This window comes from Budorcas taxicolor, chromosome 8, assembly GCF_023091745.1.
Source record: "Budorcas taxicolor isolate Tak-1 chromosome 8, Takin1.1, whole genome shotgun sequence".
In the NCBI taxonomy this organism is placed as follows: Eukaryota; Metazoa; Chordata; class Mammalia; order Artiodactyla; family Bovidae; genus Budorcas; species Budorcas taxicolor.
Window position 1 is genome coordinate 66,266,690 of NC_068917.1, and position 16,644 is coordinate 66,283,333.

Here is a 16,644-nt window from a genome sequence, read left to right on the forward strand (position 1 = left end):
ACTGGGAGGAGTTAAAACGTGATCGCCCCCCAAAATTTTAAGCTTTGGTTTTTTTTACCTGGAAACTCAGCACGCGTTCCCAAGTAGCCTTTGAAGGGTTACGGATATTAGCTTGTTGATGAATTCAGTGTCTCTTTGGAGGAAAAGCCTTCTTGGAGGAGTCTATTAAACCACAGTGTATGGCCTGAGTGCTAGGGAGGAGGGAACCTGGCATTGCACCCTCACTCCCCAGGGCATGGCGCAGGGAGAGCTCGCAGCGCAGGCACCTTGTGGTTACCCACGCACGGAGTTTTGCTTACTGAACTGTGGGAAAACCCAGCACAGCTTCCTGGTTTTTCCTCTCATAAGCAGAATGGAGTCCCTGCTCCAAGGGTCTGGGCTGACCTTGGACAGTGACTGGCAATTGTTATCTACCATCTCTCTACCACTGGGTAGGGAACCCACAGATCACATCCTTCTTCTTTGTGCTCCCAGCTCCTAGCACCCAGCACAGGATCTGCTAAGGAGCAAATGAATGGAGGAACAAATACACCATCTGACAGAGCCCCAAGCAATTCTCAACGATGCTATTTGAGACTCACCAGGACTACTTGTTTGGAGAAGGCAATGGCAACCCACTCCAGTACTCTTGCCTGGAAAATCCCATGGATGGAGGAGCCTGGTGGGCTGCAGTCCATGGGGTCGCGAAGAGTCGGACACGACTGAGCGACTTCACTTTCATTTTTTACTTTCATATATTGGAGAAGGAAATGGCAACCCACTCCAGTGTTCTTGCCTGGAGAATCCCAGGGATGGGGGAGCCTGGTGGGCTTCTGTCTATGGGGTTGCACAGAGTCGGACACGACTGAAGCAACTTAGCAGCAGCAGGACTACTTGTTAATAATGGGAATTTTCTGGTGCTACTGCAAAGCCACTGAATCATAAGTTCTGAGGCAGGGCTAGGACATTTGCATTTTTAACGAAGTTCCCTGGGAGATTCCCACATGTATATAGTTTAGGAATCCTTGCCCTAGAGGAACTCTGCTGATTGGGATTCTCAGAATGCTCTGGGCTTTTGAGACCTAACAGCCAGTTCGAGCCTGAGTTTTATCAAGTGTTTGTTAGAAGAAGGGTTTCCAGGTGAGAGAGCATTCTGAGATTTGCAGACCAGAGAGAGGAAACGACAGGGCCAGAAACTGGAACTGCGGGCTCCGGGAATCAGAGGTAGCAGGCGCCCTAGACCATCAGTGTGCAGTTGGGGACACAGGCCCTATTCTCCAGTGTTCTCAGAGGAACGTGGCTGGGAGGAGAGCTCTTAAGAAAATTAAAGAGACTAGGGCCCCAGACTAAGCCAAAGTCCCGACCTGAGATGCCCGAAGAAATCTCTTTAACATACCAACTGGCAGCCACAGGCCTGGCTCCCAGGCGAGAACGCATACTGAATCAATTGAAATTGAGTCACGGATATAATTAATTTAATGTGTTTAAACGATTTTCCGTATAGTAAACATGCTGAATGAGGGTGACCCAGAATAAAGTGTCTGCCTGAGAATGGAAAAATGGATACCGTGTGTGCTGTATAATGAAAACCCTTCAGCAAATAGAAAATGCTTCAATTTATTTCTACCTCCTGTTCCCTTCCTTTCCAACTTTTTATTTATGTCTGAACTTGGCCTTCTGCGGTCTCCTTGGACCACAGGGACACTTTTTATTTTGTCAGAAATTGGTCTTTTTTCTCTGATCCGAAGACAATTTTAATGATACCTGTCTCGAGCCCAGTGACAAGCACATATTAATATGTGACCAAGGGGATGGGGGGGGGGAACCCGAAGACCTGTTTCACTATTGCAATCTTTTTCTCAACTAATGGACGATTTGTATAAAGAGGAGAGAGACAGCACCAGTGTGGTGATGGCAGGCCCATCTGAGCTACTGTCCTGCCTAAATTGAACCTTCTTTCTGTGCGACTTTGAAACTCCCCATCTGTACCTCAGATACTCATCTGCAACCCGAGGGGGTTGAATTTGAGGATCTCTAAGATCGCTTTCAGTTCTGACACTCGCTGAATCATGAGTCACAAATGAAACCAGGCACAAATATGCGTCAAGGAATGTCCCATCAAAAAGAAACTCATCTTCAAGCTGTGTAAAGCCTTTCAGGCAGCCTCATCTAACTGCACATCAAGTAGGGAGCATGTATTATTTGGCAGCATTTAGGAGTAGTTATAAATGATCTCCACCTAAGCTACATCAGGCATCTAGACAAAATGCTGCATTTTAGGATTAGGAGAGGCTTCCTAGATTCTGTAGCTCTCTATCCAGCCCTTCCACTTGGGATACTACAAATTCATTCTCTTAAATGGGAAACAAAGTGTGACAAGATGGCCTGAAAAAGTGGACCCATACTTTGAGACAGCTTTGCCACAATGCTACTAGTGGGACCACTGGTGAATTCCACCCTTCTGTAAGGCTCATCTGTGAATTTGTTCCATGGACAGAAAGGACTTCTGAGGCGTTTGGTGCTCTGTGGAGCCTTTCTGAGGGGGAGGTCTCAGGAGAGGTGAGGTGGGATGTGGAGGGGCTGATCTGGAAGGGCTTTGGGCTCTTCTTCCATTCACCTGAGAATCTCTTCTTTAATTTATATTACACACCAGGGACCACGTACAATCTGATAACAAGAAGTTCTGAGGATTAAAAAAAAGAACTTTTTGAAACCACTGGGCTGAGGAAAGCTGTTAAAAGTTTTCAGTCTGCGTCCAGGATGCACTGCAGACATGACATTTACTGATAACTAACATGAGCCTTCACTTCCGAGCTGTGGGAGCAGATGTCCAGGTCTCAGGCCAAGAGGGGATCTATTTAGGAATTTGGAACTCTCCTTCTTTTTAGCAAACCTCAATGCTCCCCAATACCCAGAGCAGTGGTTCTAAATTCTACTGTGCATTAGGGGGTCTGGTAAACCACAGTTGGCTGTGCCCCAAACCTGAGATTCTGATCCAGTGGGTCTGGGGTTAGGCTCAAGAATTTGCATTTCTAACCAGCTCCCAGGAGATGCTGGTGCTGGTCAAGGCACACTTGGAAAATTGTTGGCCTGTAAGATAAGGCCAGCCTCCTTAGCTTTCCCTACAAAGCTGTATCTCAGCTCACCTTCCCAGCCTCACCACCCTCTCTTTCAATATTCCCAACAAAGTACATGCACCTCACCACACTCCATCCAGCTGGACCGCCAGGCCCTGTCTGCAGGTCTAAGGCACAACCCAAAAGATTCCACTTCCAAAGTCTTCCATGACTTCTTCATCAAAGGTCACAGAAATCCCCCCAGGCTCACACAGTCTCTCCCATGGTGCTGAGCACTTTCAACCTCTTAATGTCATTTGAGTCCAGGTCTCACCCCTGCATCTGGACCACAGAGTTCAGGACAAGGAGTCCATCTTACCTTGGAGTCCACACCATAGTCTACACTGCATAAGTCCTGGCCTGTCAGACTGAAAACCCAAGCCTGAGCGCATGTGCAAAGGGACATGACCATGTAAGAAATAGCCCAGTCAGCTCATCTTATATACGCCCAAGACAGATGGACTCTCTAAATGCCTTTTAAAATTAGAACAACGGGCAGCACTTTAGCCATTTCAAACTAATCTTTAGGCAAATATCCCTAGTTTTCTGGGAGCACAGTCCTTGACAAATATATCATCATGAGACATAAATGACTACCAATTATGTTCATGACCAGAAGGTAGTGTGATGCAGCTTTTAAGAGCTAGCTGCTGCTGCTGCTGCTAAGTTGCTTCAGTCATGTCCGACTCTGTGCGACCCCATAGACGGCAGCCCACCAGGCTCCCCCGTCCCTGGGATTCTCCAGGCAAGAACACTGGAGTGGGTTGTCATTTCCTTCTCCAATGCATGAAAGTAAAAAGTGAAAGTGAAGTCGCTCAGTCGTGTCGGACTCTTCGCGACCCCATGGACTGCAGCCTACCAGGCTCCTCCGTCCGTGGGATTTTCCAGGCAAGAGTACTGGAGTGGGGTGCCATTGCCTTCTCCGTTTAAGAGCTAGACCCAGGTTCAAATCCCAACTCTACCTCTGATTAGCTGTGGTACTTAAATGTTCCAAGCTCCAGGCTCCTCAGCTTTATTGGGGTGGTAACAGCACCTACTTCCCAGGGATGGCACACAGATGCAGGAGACAATTATTAACTAAACAACCACTAGCATTCCTCCGTGTCTACATATGCCTAGCACTGGGCATACATCATCAAGCTAATCTACATAAATGCTTAGCACACATCTAGCACATCACAAGCATTCAAGAAATAGTGATTCTCATCATCGCCAATTTTCCTGACTTCTGTACAAGACGGCCATTATCATTCCCATTTGCCAGCTATTTCAAGAATCTTAAAACTCAGAACAAGCAGCTTGCTCAACCAACTGCTAGGGCAGTTTTTAATTTGTAACAGCTAATGTTTATGACCGCCTTGCCAGGTAGGTATTATTTCCATTTGGGGGCTGAAAAAACTCTGTAGTCTGACGACCATAACTTGAAAGTGAATGCCCAGGATTTGAACCTGACTTTGGATGACTCACCCCCACCCCACCGCCTGGTGGATTCCACCTGCTCTGTGTCAACTCACTATGGCCTTCTAATCCACAAGTTATAGACAGGCAGTTTCCCAGCACATCAGAGAGCATTACTGGCCACGCCCGTTTCAGCAGCCTTGCAATCACAGAGCCCACAGGAAGTTATTTCAACAAGCGAGAAAATGAAGCATATATCAGAGGGCCTGTAACACAGTGCCTCTTGCCCTGTATGTCACCAAAAGGCACTAAGGAAAGCAGAGCCCGGGGACCTGGAACTGACCGTGACCCCGAAGAAGTTGGTCTCGTTCATGGCATTGAGGATGATCTTGCCCAGCGTGTGGTCCGTGTAGTTGAAGTCCTGGATCCGCTGGTGCCGGCTGCTGGCATGCAGTGTCTCCATAGCCCTCTGGAGCGTCTTGGCGATGACCCAGATGCCGTCGTAGGCATACCCGTGGAACTTGCTGGGTCCTACTCCCGATCGCTTGTTGTTGTATTCTCTCTCATACTGCTGTGGCGTCTGGAAAACAAGGAGACCAGGGACACCCAGTTACAGCCAGCCGGGACACAAAGCATAATGGTGCTGAGAGCTGACACTCCCCAGTGCTTATCATGAGCCAGGCACAGTGCTAGGCTCTTAATGTGCACTATCACATCTAACCCCCACAACAACCTTGTACACTGGGGCTATTATTGCCCCCATTTACAGATGAGAAGATTGACTCAGGAAAGCTAACTTTCCTAGGACCAAGTGAGCGGCAGGGCTGGTATCTGAACCCTGGCTGTCTGCCAAGACCAGTGGAAGGAAAAATGCATCCTAAGCAGGCCTCCTCCTGACATTAGCTGGGCCTGGAGCTACAGTTAACAGTGGAGGCCCATACACCATATGTCTAAATACTAAGTTATAGACAACAAACAGAATGTTGAATAAAATATTTTCTGTCTTTTTGTCATAATGGGTTAAAGGAAGGTAAATAAACCTTCCTAACAAGCTGGAAGGCCAGGTTTGAATTCAGAAGTCTGAGACCCCTCAGAGCTTCAGTCTGGACACAGAAGCACAGGGGAAGCTAACCTTGCTCCGGGGCCCACCCCCTTCTCTTCCCACTTGACTGCATCCCACAGGCCAGTCAAGCCAGTCCACCTTCTTCTAGCATAAGTAGTCCCATGACCACGCAGAGGCTCAGTCCTCCCTGAAGAGGCTCCTTGGATCCTGGATGTGGCTCCAGGCATTTGGGCAGGGAATTCATGGTATGGCCCAGGATTGGGAGGGGTGTAGGCTCCGGGTGGGCAGGTCCCTGTGGCCTTGTGGATTTTGAACCCCGTGGAACTTGAGTGAGGTCCTCTTAGAGCATGGGGCCCCGGGCAGGTCCTAGTTGTCCAGTTGTAAGGTCCCTTCTGATCTCTACATCGTGCTCTTCCCTTTCATCTTCCAGAACATAGCAGAGTCTGCGAATAACTTCACATTAAAAATTTTTTTTCTCCCATTGAGCTGGATTTCATAAAATAATTTCATTGGTAATATTAACATTCTGATTGAGGCCACATTTAATGAAACTGCCTTTTTACGCTAGTCCCTGAGGCTTATAGATCCAAATGAATGCCGCTCCAGGGGAACTCATTACCCTCAGCTCTTCATGGGCCTTTTCTCAAATCACTTCTGAACTCCTCTGCCAGAAATGTCATCAGAGCCCATGGCTTAGTCTTTGGATAAACCCTCCTTGGGGACAAGTCGAACATAGAAACCAGAACTCATTGTCAGTTTATACCAGAAAAGGCCCTGTAGAGACAGTCACACATGCCGTCTCAATCTGCAGCAGGAGACACAGAGAGGTCTAGAGACTTGGCCAAGGTCACACAGCATGAGTTTGTGTGTGTCTCTGTGTGTATAGCTAGACTGGTCTCATTTTATCTTTGCTGCTTCTCACATGTTTGAATTTTGAAGTCGTAACTGCCTTTTGAAAACCACCCCAAGTTGTTTGGGGCCAGTTCTGGTATCGGAGTAGTGAAGCTGAGCCATTGAAGACCAGGTTACTCCGAGGTTGGATCTCAAGTCTCTCACCCTTGGCTCAAGGCGTTAGCAGAGCCTGGGTACAACCAAGCCCCTCCAAATGTGGAATCTGCAGCCAGACAACCAAATGAGGAATCTGCCTGACCAAATGTGAATGGTATCCCAGCAAGAAATCCACCACCTTAAAAAAAAAAAAAACCAAAAACATTTTGGCTCCTATTGGATAGCTCAGGTTTTATCTATTTATGATTTCCTTTGGAAATGCATCATGTCCAGCCATCACTGTTCTGTTCATCAGTCAAAATACCCGGCAGAAGTTCTTCAATTCCAAGGGTTCTTCGAGGAGACAGCACCGTCTCCAGCCCAGCCCCAGCCCAGCCCAGCTCCTCAAGCCCCTTCTCATAGGTAATTGCACCCCTTCACCTGGAGGCTGGCTCTCCACAGGCATCCCTTGTCTGCTCACTTCTTATCAGGGAGCATGAGATAGTCTATTATGAGGCTTCCTCTCTTCCCTGAACCTGTTGGGTCTCCTTCACTCACACCAAATTTGTTTGCACTTGGGGCTGTTACAGTAGATGCCTCCTCTGCCAGGAAGCTTCTGCCCCAGCTCTTCCCTGATATTCTCGGCACACAAACGTCAACATGTGTCATTTCTCAGGGATTCTTCCCTGACCCACCCTTTCCACAACCTCTTCCTGCCAGGCAATCTCTATCCACTAGTTTTATCTTCTTTATTGCAGCTTTTACTTCCTGCAATGCATCTACCCAAAGAATTAAGCTCCAAGGGGTCAAGGGTGTTATCTTGATCACAGAACCCAAAACAATGCCCACAAAGACCCTTTCTAAGCATCAGTTTCTCCATCTGAAAAGTGAAGAGGTTGGACCAGGTGATCTAGAAGCCTCCTCCTGGTGAGTGATCCAGGCAGGAGCCTGGCACAGTGGTAAAACACAGGATTTGAAAGCAGGCTTACCTGCCCTCCAGTTCCAGCTCAGTGGTTTGGTAACATGACCTGGGGCTGGGGTCCTGTCTCCTACAGGTCTCTGCATCCTCCCGTCTAGGTGGCTGTGACAGTTTCATGAGATGAAGAGCGCACAGCATCAGTCCTGTGTCCAGGATGTGTTGGTGCCCCAAGAACTCCAGTCACTGCTAGTAATAGTACAGGTGGTTGTTCACCTGGCCACCTGGAACAACTGCGCACCCAGGATGTCCTAAAGACCCAAGACTTCACTTGTGCCGATAGGGGATAACAGCCCTCCAGTGTGTGAATGGCCTACTTTTACTTCCTTAGCTAATTTCCAGTTATTGGACATTGAGGCTTTTTTCTAATTTTTCCCAATTACAGGATTGCAAAAAAAGCATCCTTGTATCTAAATTTTCTGAACACACACTGATAATTATTTTTTCAGAAGAAATTCCCAGATATATAATTGCTGAGGCAAAAGGTATAAAAACCTTAAATGCTATTCACACATCTAAAGGGCCAAATTATCCTCTCCAAACGTGAAAAGCTAAAATTCCACTCTATATGAAAGTGCCCATTTCCTTGCATCCTGGACCACAATAGGCATTTCTTTCTTTCTTTTTTAAGCTGCTCAGCATGCAGGATCTTGGTTCTCCAACCAGGGATCAAACCTGTGCCCCTGAAGTGGAAGTACAGAGTCTAACCACTGGGCCACCAGGGAAGTCCCTCAATTTTAAAAATCATTGTCAGTTTCTCAAGTTAAGAAAAAAATGTACATCTCTTTTCATTTTAATTTGCATTTCTTTGGTTAACTATTAAGAGTGATCTCTTTGGACATACAACTTTCACTTCTGAGGTGTGTTTCCTCTTTATATCATATTGGTATGGTGAGAGTCACAACTTTTAATGCTTTGTTTCAACATATCCTTGTTATTTTTCTATTTGGCTATATTTTTCTTGATTTTAAAATGTAATTTGGGGGAATTCCTTGGCAGTCCAGGGGTTGGGATTCCATGTTTTCACTGCAGAGGGCCTGGATTCAATCCCTGCTCGGGGAACTGAAATCCTACAAGATGCGCGGCGTGGCCACAAAAAAAAAGAAAAAGAAAAAATAAAAAAGAAATTTGGGTATATTTCAGGCTATTAATTCAGCTATTGGCTATTTTTAAAGTATCAAAAATTTACCTGAATGTCTATTATCTAATTAATTGCTTAAGCATCAAAGGAATGAGGCCTCTTAACTCCTCTCCAAGACTTTGCCTCTCCGAGGCTTTTTCTGATGCAGGCAAAGGTATCCAAGGGCTGGGGTCTCTTTGAGTCCTGTTTGTTCAACCTAAAGAGTACATTCAGATGACGTTTCAAGACTTCTTCTCTATCCAGGATATGCCACTGGGGTATCCTTGAAGGTTTCTATGACATTCTTAAAGTTGTTGCGGGTGGGGGGAGTCAGACCTTTGGCGAACACAGTATTACCTTACCAGGAGGTAAATGAGTATAGTTTTTAAACTTCTTTGATATAGTTTATTGGCAATATTTCCATGTGTGTAGATAATAGAGGGGATCAAGATCTGACAGTTTATTCAATTTGACACTGGGGCCAACACAAGCCCCTGTATATTTTTTAGGTGTACCTCTTATAAATCCCTATCTTTTTCTATCTCATAAAACTGTTCATCAACCAGGGAAAAGGAGGTTGGAGAACACTGGCAATGTGCCTGTTTACCTCACTTCTGTGGATAAAGTCCTTGGAGTGGGACTCCCGGGTAGCTTAGCCCTGAAAGGTGACCTCATTCTCACTGTCTTTGCGGGCACCACGCTGAAGTCATTGCTGCCACACTATGTCCGGGCCCATTCATCACTGTTCCCCGGTGAAGCCGGTGCCGATCTCCCTCGGGCAAAACAATGACAGCAGGAAGAGACACTCTCACAATTGTCTGAGAAAAGCTAACAGTTGTTCTTAAAGCAGGTCTCCGATTATTCAGGGCAGAAGAATGCCTTCCGCTGTAAAGCAGACGCTGAAAACTGATTGATTACTCACGCTCTGAGGTCAAGTTTATCTTGAGAGGCTAAAAGTTTCTGAGAAAACAAGTTTTATATGAAGAGTCCCAATTACTGACAGGTTGTGCCCCACATATTTTTGAGAGGCAGTTGTTGGAACGTGGAACATCTTTTCATACAGAAATTATGTTATAAATAGTGGTTAGGTTCCCAGGCTAGCCCACACAAATTTGCTATCCCACACTGTGACTAAACGTTAGGGGTCCGCCATTCCAACAGAACCAAGCTGAGTCCTGCTTCTTGGGAGAGGGAGGTCTCACGGACAGAAGAGAGGAGAAGGGGGAAACATCTTCTATATCTCCAACTGCCACCCCCCAACCCAACAGAGCGGCAAAACCAGCAGAGTTTCTCTCTAGTACCCTTTGCGGGACGTTACAACCAGAGTCTCCTTTGGAAGGTACACTAGGGCATGGTCTACGGGCTCTTTTACTCTAGCTCATAGGTCACCCAAGGAGCCTGTTGAGAATGCAGGGCCCTACATTTTGTTTTATTGTGTCTGTGGGATAACTTGGGCAACTGTATTTTAAAAGATCTTTTAAGACTTCAAGAATACATAAATTGGTTAACATTGATTATGTCCCTATTACAATCTGATTATTGGATTTTCTCAATAGCAGCTTCCAGTTGTTTTCTGAGCCCTTTCTCAGACTCTTTCAGTGCTGGGAAAGTCACTGTGTCTTCAGGGAGAGCCTTCCACTTAAGGAATGCTTGATGTCTATGAGATCAGTCTTCCAGATACAGAGTTCATACCTATCTCCCTGTAGCTTGCTATGTCTTTCTGTGGAGCTGCAAAGAACATGTCTGCTTCCTCTTATCCATAACATATCCCAAAGAGCTGAAGTCAGTGACATGCTTACCCTGTCCTCAATGTGCTATATTCTTCACCTTTTAAGCAAAACAGTCTCAGTTCAGACATCCACTCTATGACGAAAGAGGTTATATGAGACTAAAGCTCCCATGAAGAACATTAAGGAAAGCAGAATAAAATATAAATATGGCTATCCAAAGGTATCAGAAAGTGACCAGGACATCTAGGACTTGAAGAACCAAGATCCTGGAGGGAAAAGAAATGTTTTGAGAAGAGTCCAACATTCTTTGCTGCTTCCCCTGGAGGCATTTGTTGATCTGCAAGTGGGAAGGCCAGTTGTAGGAACAGAAAACAATGGATCAGTGTTTTCATCAGTCCCTCAGAGATGGGAAGACAAAAACCTATAGTTCAGGGTTATCAGGGTGGCAAGGCTTATAGGGCCAAGGTCTCAGAGGAAGAGGAACCACAGGATACCAGTATGCACACTGACATCTGCCACTGTGATATTTGGTGATAACTAAGCTGCATAAGGAGGATGGCATGGCAGATCACCCCAGTATTCTTGCCTGGAGAATACCCATGGACGGAGGAGTCTGGCGGGCTACAGTCCACGGGGTCACAAAGAGTCAGATATGCTTGAGTGACTAAGCACAGCACAAGCTGCATAAAACAAGGAGGATGAGACGCCAAGTGAAAAGTGCTGGTAAGGGGATAAGAACACAAGCAGGTATGTTTAAAGTCTCAGGACATTAGGAACAAACGTTGGAATCCAGGGCCAGTAAACATCCCAGGATTTTAGTCTAGAATGTTAAAGGACAGATAGGAATAAAGTCAGACCAAAATAGACCAGATATTATGAAAACTAAAGCCAAGCCTGGAATCATCTCAGCTCTTGACTGGATAAAGTGAACTGCCCCTGTTCTGTTTGTTCAAAGAGAAAAATCTTCTTTGAAGAAAGATAATGCCACCTGTAGCTTCTTTCATTTTTCATATCGAATTCAATTAATTAAACTTACTAGGTATACTAGCTAATAGGATCAAATCTTAAAAAAAAAGAAGGAAAGAAGGAAGGAAGAAAGGAAAGAAGAAAAATAGGCAACAGAGCAGATCTATGGGTGTTTCATATCTTGAATTTATTAGGCCTGGACTTTAATGTAGCAGGTTTATATGTTCAAGAAAATAGACAAAAGATACAGAATATCACCAGAAAACAGGGAGCAAAGAAAGAAAAAAAAGAATAAAATTAAAATTCTAAAAATTTTAAAATATTAATACAACAAATGAAACTAAGAACTCAATAGATGGATGAAACAGTATATTAGACACAGCAGAAAGTAGGTTAGTGAACTGAAGAAATGTTAGTAGTAAATATTCAGCCTGAGGCACAGGGAGGGAAAAAGGACAGAAAGTAAGCAATAAACATAAGAGATATATGGAATGTATTGAAAATGTATAGCACATGTATGACTGGTGTCCTAAATTTGAGAAAAGGTTAAAAAGGTAAAAGCAGTATTTAAGGGATATTTTCCTAGAATTTCCCCAATACATATCAATCCACTGATTCATGAAGTTCCATTATGCTTAAACTCCAACCAAGATAAAACCAAACAAAACTGTACTTCAGCACAGCATATAAAACTGCTGAAGAGTCAAGCAAAGATAAAATCTTAAAAGCAGTTAGAGAAACAAAAAAAGGATGCATTATCTTCAAAAGAGCAACAATTAGTCTGGTGGCTGATTTAACAGAAACAAGGGATGCCAGAAGACAATGAAATGACCTCTGAAAGTGCTAAAAGAACATAACAGACCACCTAGAATTCCACACCTAATTAATATATCTCTCAGTATTAAAGGTGAAAGAAAATTTTAGACAATCAGAAACTGAGAGAATGTGTCTCCAGCAAAACCAAAAAAAAAGTCTTCTTTCTTTAAAAGAAAGACCAAAAGAAGTTCTATAGGCAGAAAGAAAATGATCATAAACAGAACAGAAATGAAGGGAGGAATGAGAAGTAATGAAAAGTGTAAATATATGAGTAGATCTAAATGAAACATGACATCAGTTTCAAGGACATCCAAGAAAATCTTCTCGAAGAACAAAGATGAGGGACTTAACATTACCAGGCATCAGGTCTTAAAAAACTTCAATTATTAAGGCAGTGTGGTATTGGTTAAAGGATAGGCAAATAGACCAGTGGAAGAGAATAGAAAGTCCAGAAATAGATCTCTACACACCGAAGCTAAGTCATTTCAGTCGTGTCTGACTCTGCGACACCATGCACTGTAGCCTGCCAGGCACCTCTGTCCATGGAATTCTCCGGGCAAGAATACTGGACTGGGCAGCCACTCCCTTCTCCACGGGATTTTCCTGACCCAGGGATGGAACCTGGTTCTCCTGCATTGCAGACAGATTCTTTACCACTAGGTCTGAACCACTAGGGAAGCCCCAAGAATACCGGAGTGGGTAGCCCTTCCCTTCTCCAACGGGATCTTCCCAAACCAGGGATCGAACCCAGGTCTCCTACATTGCAGGCAAATTCTCTACTGTCTGAGTCACCAGAGAAGCCCACCTCCGATGTTACATAAAATCAGTTTCACGTGATTTCTGTATCTAAAAGTGAAAGGTAAAACAAACTTCTCAAAGACAAGATAGAAAAATATCTTCATGAGCTTGGGTGGGCAAAGTTGCTTAAATAAGATACAGATGATGTAAGTAATAAATATAACTGTCTAAGAATTCATACCCAGAATACAAAAAGAACTTTTACAAATCAGTGAGAAACATGCAGAGAATCCAAGCAGAAAAATGGACAAAAGACTTGAATAGTCAGTTTATAAAAGAGAATATCAAAATGGCCAATAACGATATGAAAACAACTTCATTACTTATCAAAGAAATGCAAATTAAAATAAAAATGAGATGCCACTACTCACCCACTAGATTGGCTAAAATTGAAAAGCTAACAATGCCAAAAGTTGGTGAGTGTGTGAACCAAATGAAACTCACAATCTCTCCCAGTGGGTGTGTTATTTGGTACAACCATGTTAGAAATCTGCTTGGCAGTGTCTATTATAGCTGAGCATATGCCTCTATGACTCAGAAATTCCAACCCTAAAGATGCACCCAATAGTACTGTGCACATATACTTACTAAAATACATCAAATGCCTTTCAATAAATCAAATAAAAAGCATGCAAAAGTTCCACACAAAAGATTTCTGAGAGAAATTGAATGGATGGAAAGACTCTATATTACAAAGATATCAGTTTTTCCTAAATCAGTGTATACCATCAGTAGAATTCCAACAACAAACCAGAAAAGGTTTGTGCATATAAATTGGCTCATTACTCCTTTCTCCTGACCTCAAGGCTGCTGCACTGATGAAGGAAGAGAACTACAGTTTGTTGAGCACCTATTGTGTGCTTGGCACTTAGCAAGCTATTTTCCTCTGTATTACTTCATGTAATCCTTTTAAATCTGTAAAAGACATATTACTCCAGCATAATCAGAAACCATTTGAGAAAGGCCAAATGACTTGCCCAATGTCACTGTATCACTGTTGATTAGGTTCAGTTACATAATCTAACAGACAAAAATTATCGGTGACTTAAATGAAATAGTTTATTTCTCTCTCAAGTAAAACTTGTCCATGGGTAGGTGGTGCAGGGCTTCTACAGCAACTCCACAGTATAACCAGAGACTGAGGCTCTTATCTTTATGCCCCGCTATCCTAAAGTTTCCTTCTCAAGGTCACCTCTTGATACAAAATCGCTGCTATAACTCCAGCCATCTCATCCATATTTCAACCAATACAGAGGAGAAGAAAGAAGAAGGGTAAGCTCTCATCTTAAAGCAGACTTTTAGAAGTCTTGTATAATACTTCTACTTAAATCTCACTGGTTAGACTTAGAATCCTGGCTCTATCTAGCTACATGGGAGGCTGGGAAATGTATATTTTCAGAGGAGTGGCAACATACCCAGTTAAAAATCAGAGTTATGCTACTGAAGAGGAAGAAGGGCTATGGATGTTGTATGGACAACTATCTGCCACACCACACCGTTCCTCCTGAGCCCATGTTCCTTTGCCACACCGCCCATCTCCCAGGGACGTGAGTATCTAAGGAAGCAGCCGGTAACAGGAGCTTTGTGGGGAAGGTGGGGGCAGAGGCAGCAGCATCATAAAGCTTGACTCCCTGGGGAGCATCTCTACTTTTCCATAGCACCTTCTCATCCTCCTCTCTAGAGCCCAGAGCTTCCTGAAAGCCCCAGGTTCTTTGTTATGGAGCTCCCATGGCAGTGACAAAGAGATGCGTGCAGCTTTCCCCAGGTCATTGCTCTAATTTGAGGACTCATTAGATTTCTGTTTCCTTTTGTTCTGCTGTGTTGGATAAACAGTCGTGGGTGGTCACAGAAGTTTCTTGCTGGAAAACATTACAGAAGTCTTCCAAAGAAAGAGCCTGTGCCTTTGGTGGAGGGTTGGGGCTACTTCTGAGGTTCCCACTGATTCCAGGGTTCTGTGAACACTTCCATCTGGTGCCTTGGCCCAACTCTGTGTATCTCAGCAGGAGAATGGTAACAAGGAAGAATGTCCTTATTGGAGAGGCTAAGCCATCACTGGAATTTTATACCAAAATTATAAATACTCACAGTGGAAACAATCCCAATGGGACATTGAAGAGTGAAAGCTGACACTGGAAATCACCAATGTCAACAGAGTCACTTTAGGGGAATAGAGTGGTGATGGGGAACTTTAACAAGGAGAAAGAGACATGAGAGCCAAAGCAAGTATCCAGAGGCTGTTTATGGGAGGTTCTGGAAAACTGAGCTCTGAATGTGCTTGGGGAAGCCCGAAGGTCTGCACTTGTCCTGTTGCTGGAAATTCCAACTGGCAGGGACTGATGAATGTGCCGGGGATGGAGACCTTGTTATTCCTCCTCCCAGAAATCTCCTGGATGCCAATGAACAAGCTGGGGCAGCTTGGCACTGGAGACAGGCGTATGGAAGAGGGAACTGCAGAGAATGCATTCCAGGAGGGCCCACTATTCCACCCGATTCTGTGACTTTATCATGGGTCACCTCTCTCCTGGGGGTTCCAGAGTTTAGCATTATAACCATATCACACAGCTCACTGTAATAACTCAGTATCATACCTACACAGAGTCAGATAATTTTACTGTGGAAGGATGCTAGGAGTTATATGGTCCAAATCTCTCATTTTCAGTTGAGGAAACTGAGGCCCAGGGATAGTGAGGATCTAGCTGAGGTGGCAGACTAGTTGGTGACTATGCCAGGATTGGCACTAAATCCTGATTACTAGACTTACGCTGTCCTGTTCTGCCACTTACTAACAGGCCCACTAAGACATCACAAAAAGGGCCGACTTGGATGTGCTCTGCTCCTAGGCATGTCCCAAGTTGAGAGGAAAAGCATGGAAGAGGGGAAGGGGCAGTGAGTGGGAACTTAGCAGTCCTGGTTTCCAGTCCCTGGATCTGTCCCTGAACTGCTGGGTGACATTATCAGTGTCCTGGGGTAGCCATAACAAATTTCCACAAACTCGATGGTTTAAACAGAAACTTATTGGCTCACAGTTACAGAGGCCAGAAGACTGAAACTAAGGTGTTGGCAGCATTGGTTCCCTCTGGAAGCTCCAAGGGGAATCCATTCCATGCCTTTCTTCTAGATTCTGGAGGCTGCCAGAAATCCTTGGAGTTCCTTGTCTTATAATTCCAATCTCTGGCTCCATCTTCACATGATCTCCAAATAGCAAACCTCCTCTGCCTTTTCTTTATAAGAATATTTGTCATTATGGCAACCCACTCCAGTACTCTGGTGTGGAGAATCCCATGGACGGAGGAGCCTGGTGGGCTACAGTCCATGGGGTTGCAAAGAGTCGGACAAGACTGAGCAACTTCACTTTCACTTTCAGGTAGTGGCGCTAGTGGTAAAGAACCTTCCTGCCAGTGCAGAAGATATAAGAGATGCAAGTTTGATCCTTGGGTTGGGAAGATCCCCTGGAGAGAAATGGCAACCCACGCTAGTACTCTTGCCTGGAGAATCCCATGGACAGAGGAGCCCGAGGGCTACAATCCACGCAGTTGCACAGAGTTGGACACGACTGAAGCAACTTAGCACACACGTCTGCAGGTAGTCTAGGATAATCTCTTCTCAAGATCCTTAAATTAATTACATCCATGAAGACTCTTTTCCCAAATAAGGTCATGTTCACAAGTTCTAAGTGTTAGGAACCGGACATATCC

At 44.6% G+C, this 16,644-nt stretch overlaps 1 protein-coding gene across 1 annotated transcript in view; it reads right to left on the reverse strand.

The window, feature by feature from the left end:
- GABBR2 (gamma-aminobutyric acid type B receptor subunit 2) overlaps positions 1-16,644 on the reverse strand; it is a 367,577-nt gene that overhangs the window by 128,210 nt on the left and 222,723 nt on the right. The window contains exon 7 of the mRNA XM_052644771.1: positions 4,837-5,073. Within this exon, the coding sequence (XP_052500731.1) occupies positions 4,837-5,073 (237 nt within the window). The remainder of the gene's footprint in view (positions 1-4,836; positions 5,074-16,644) is intronic.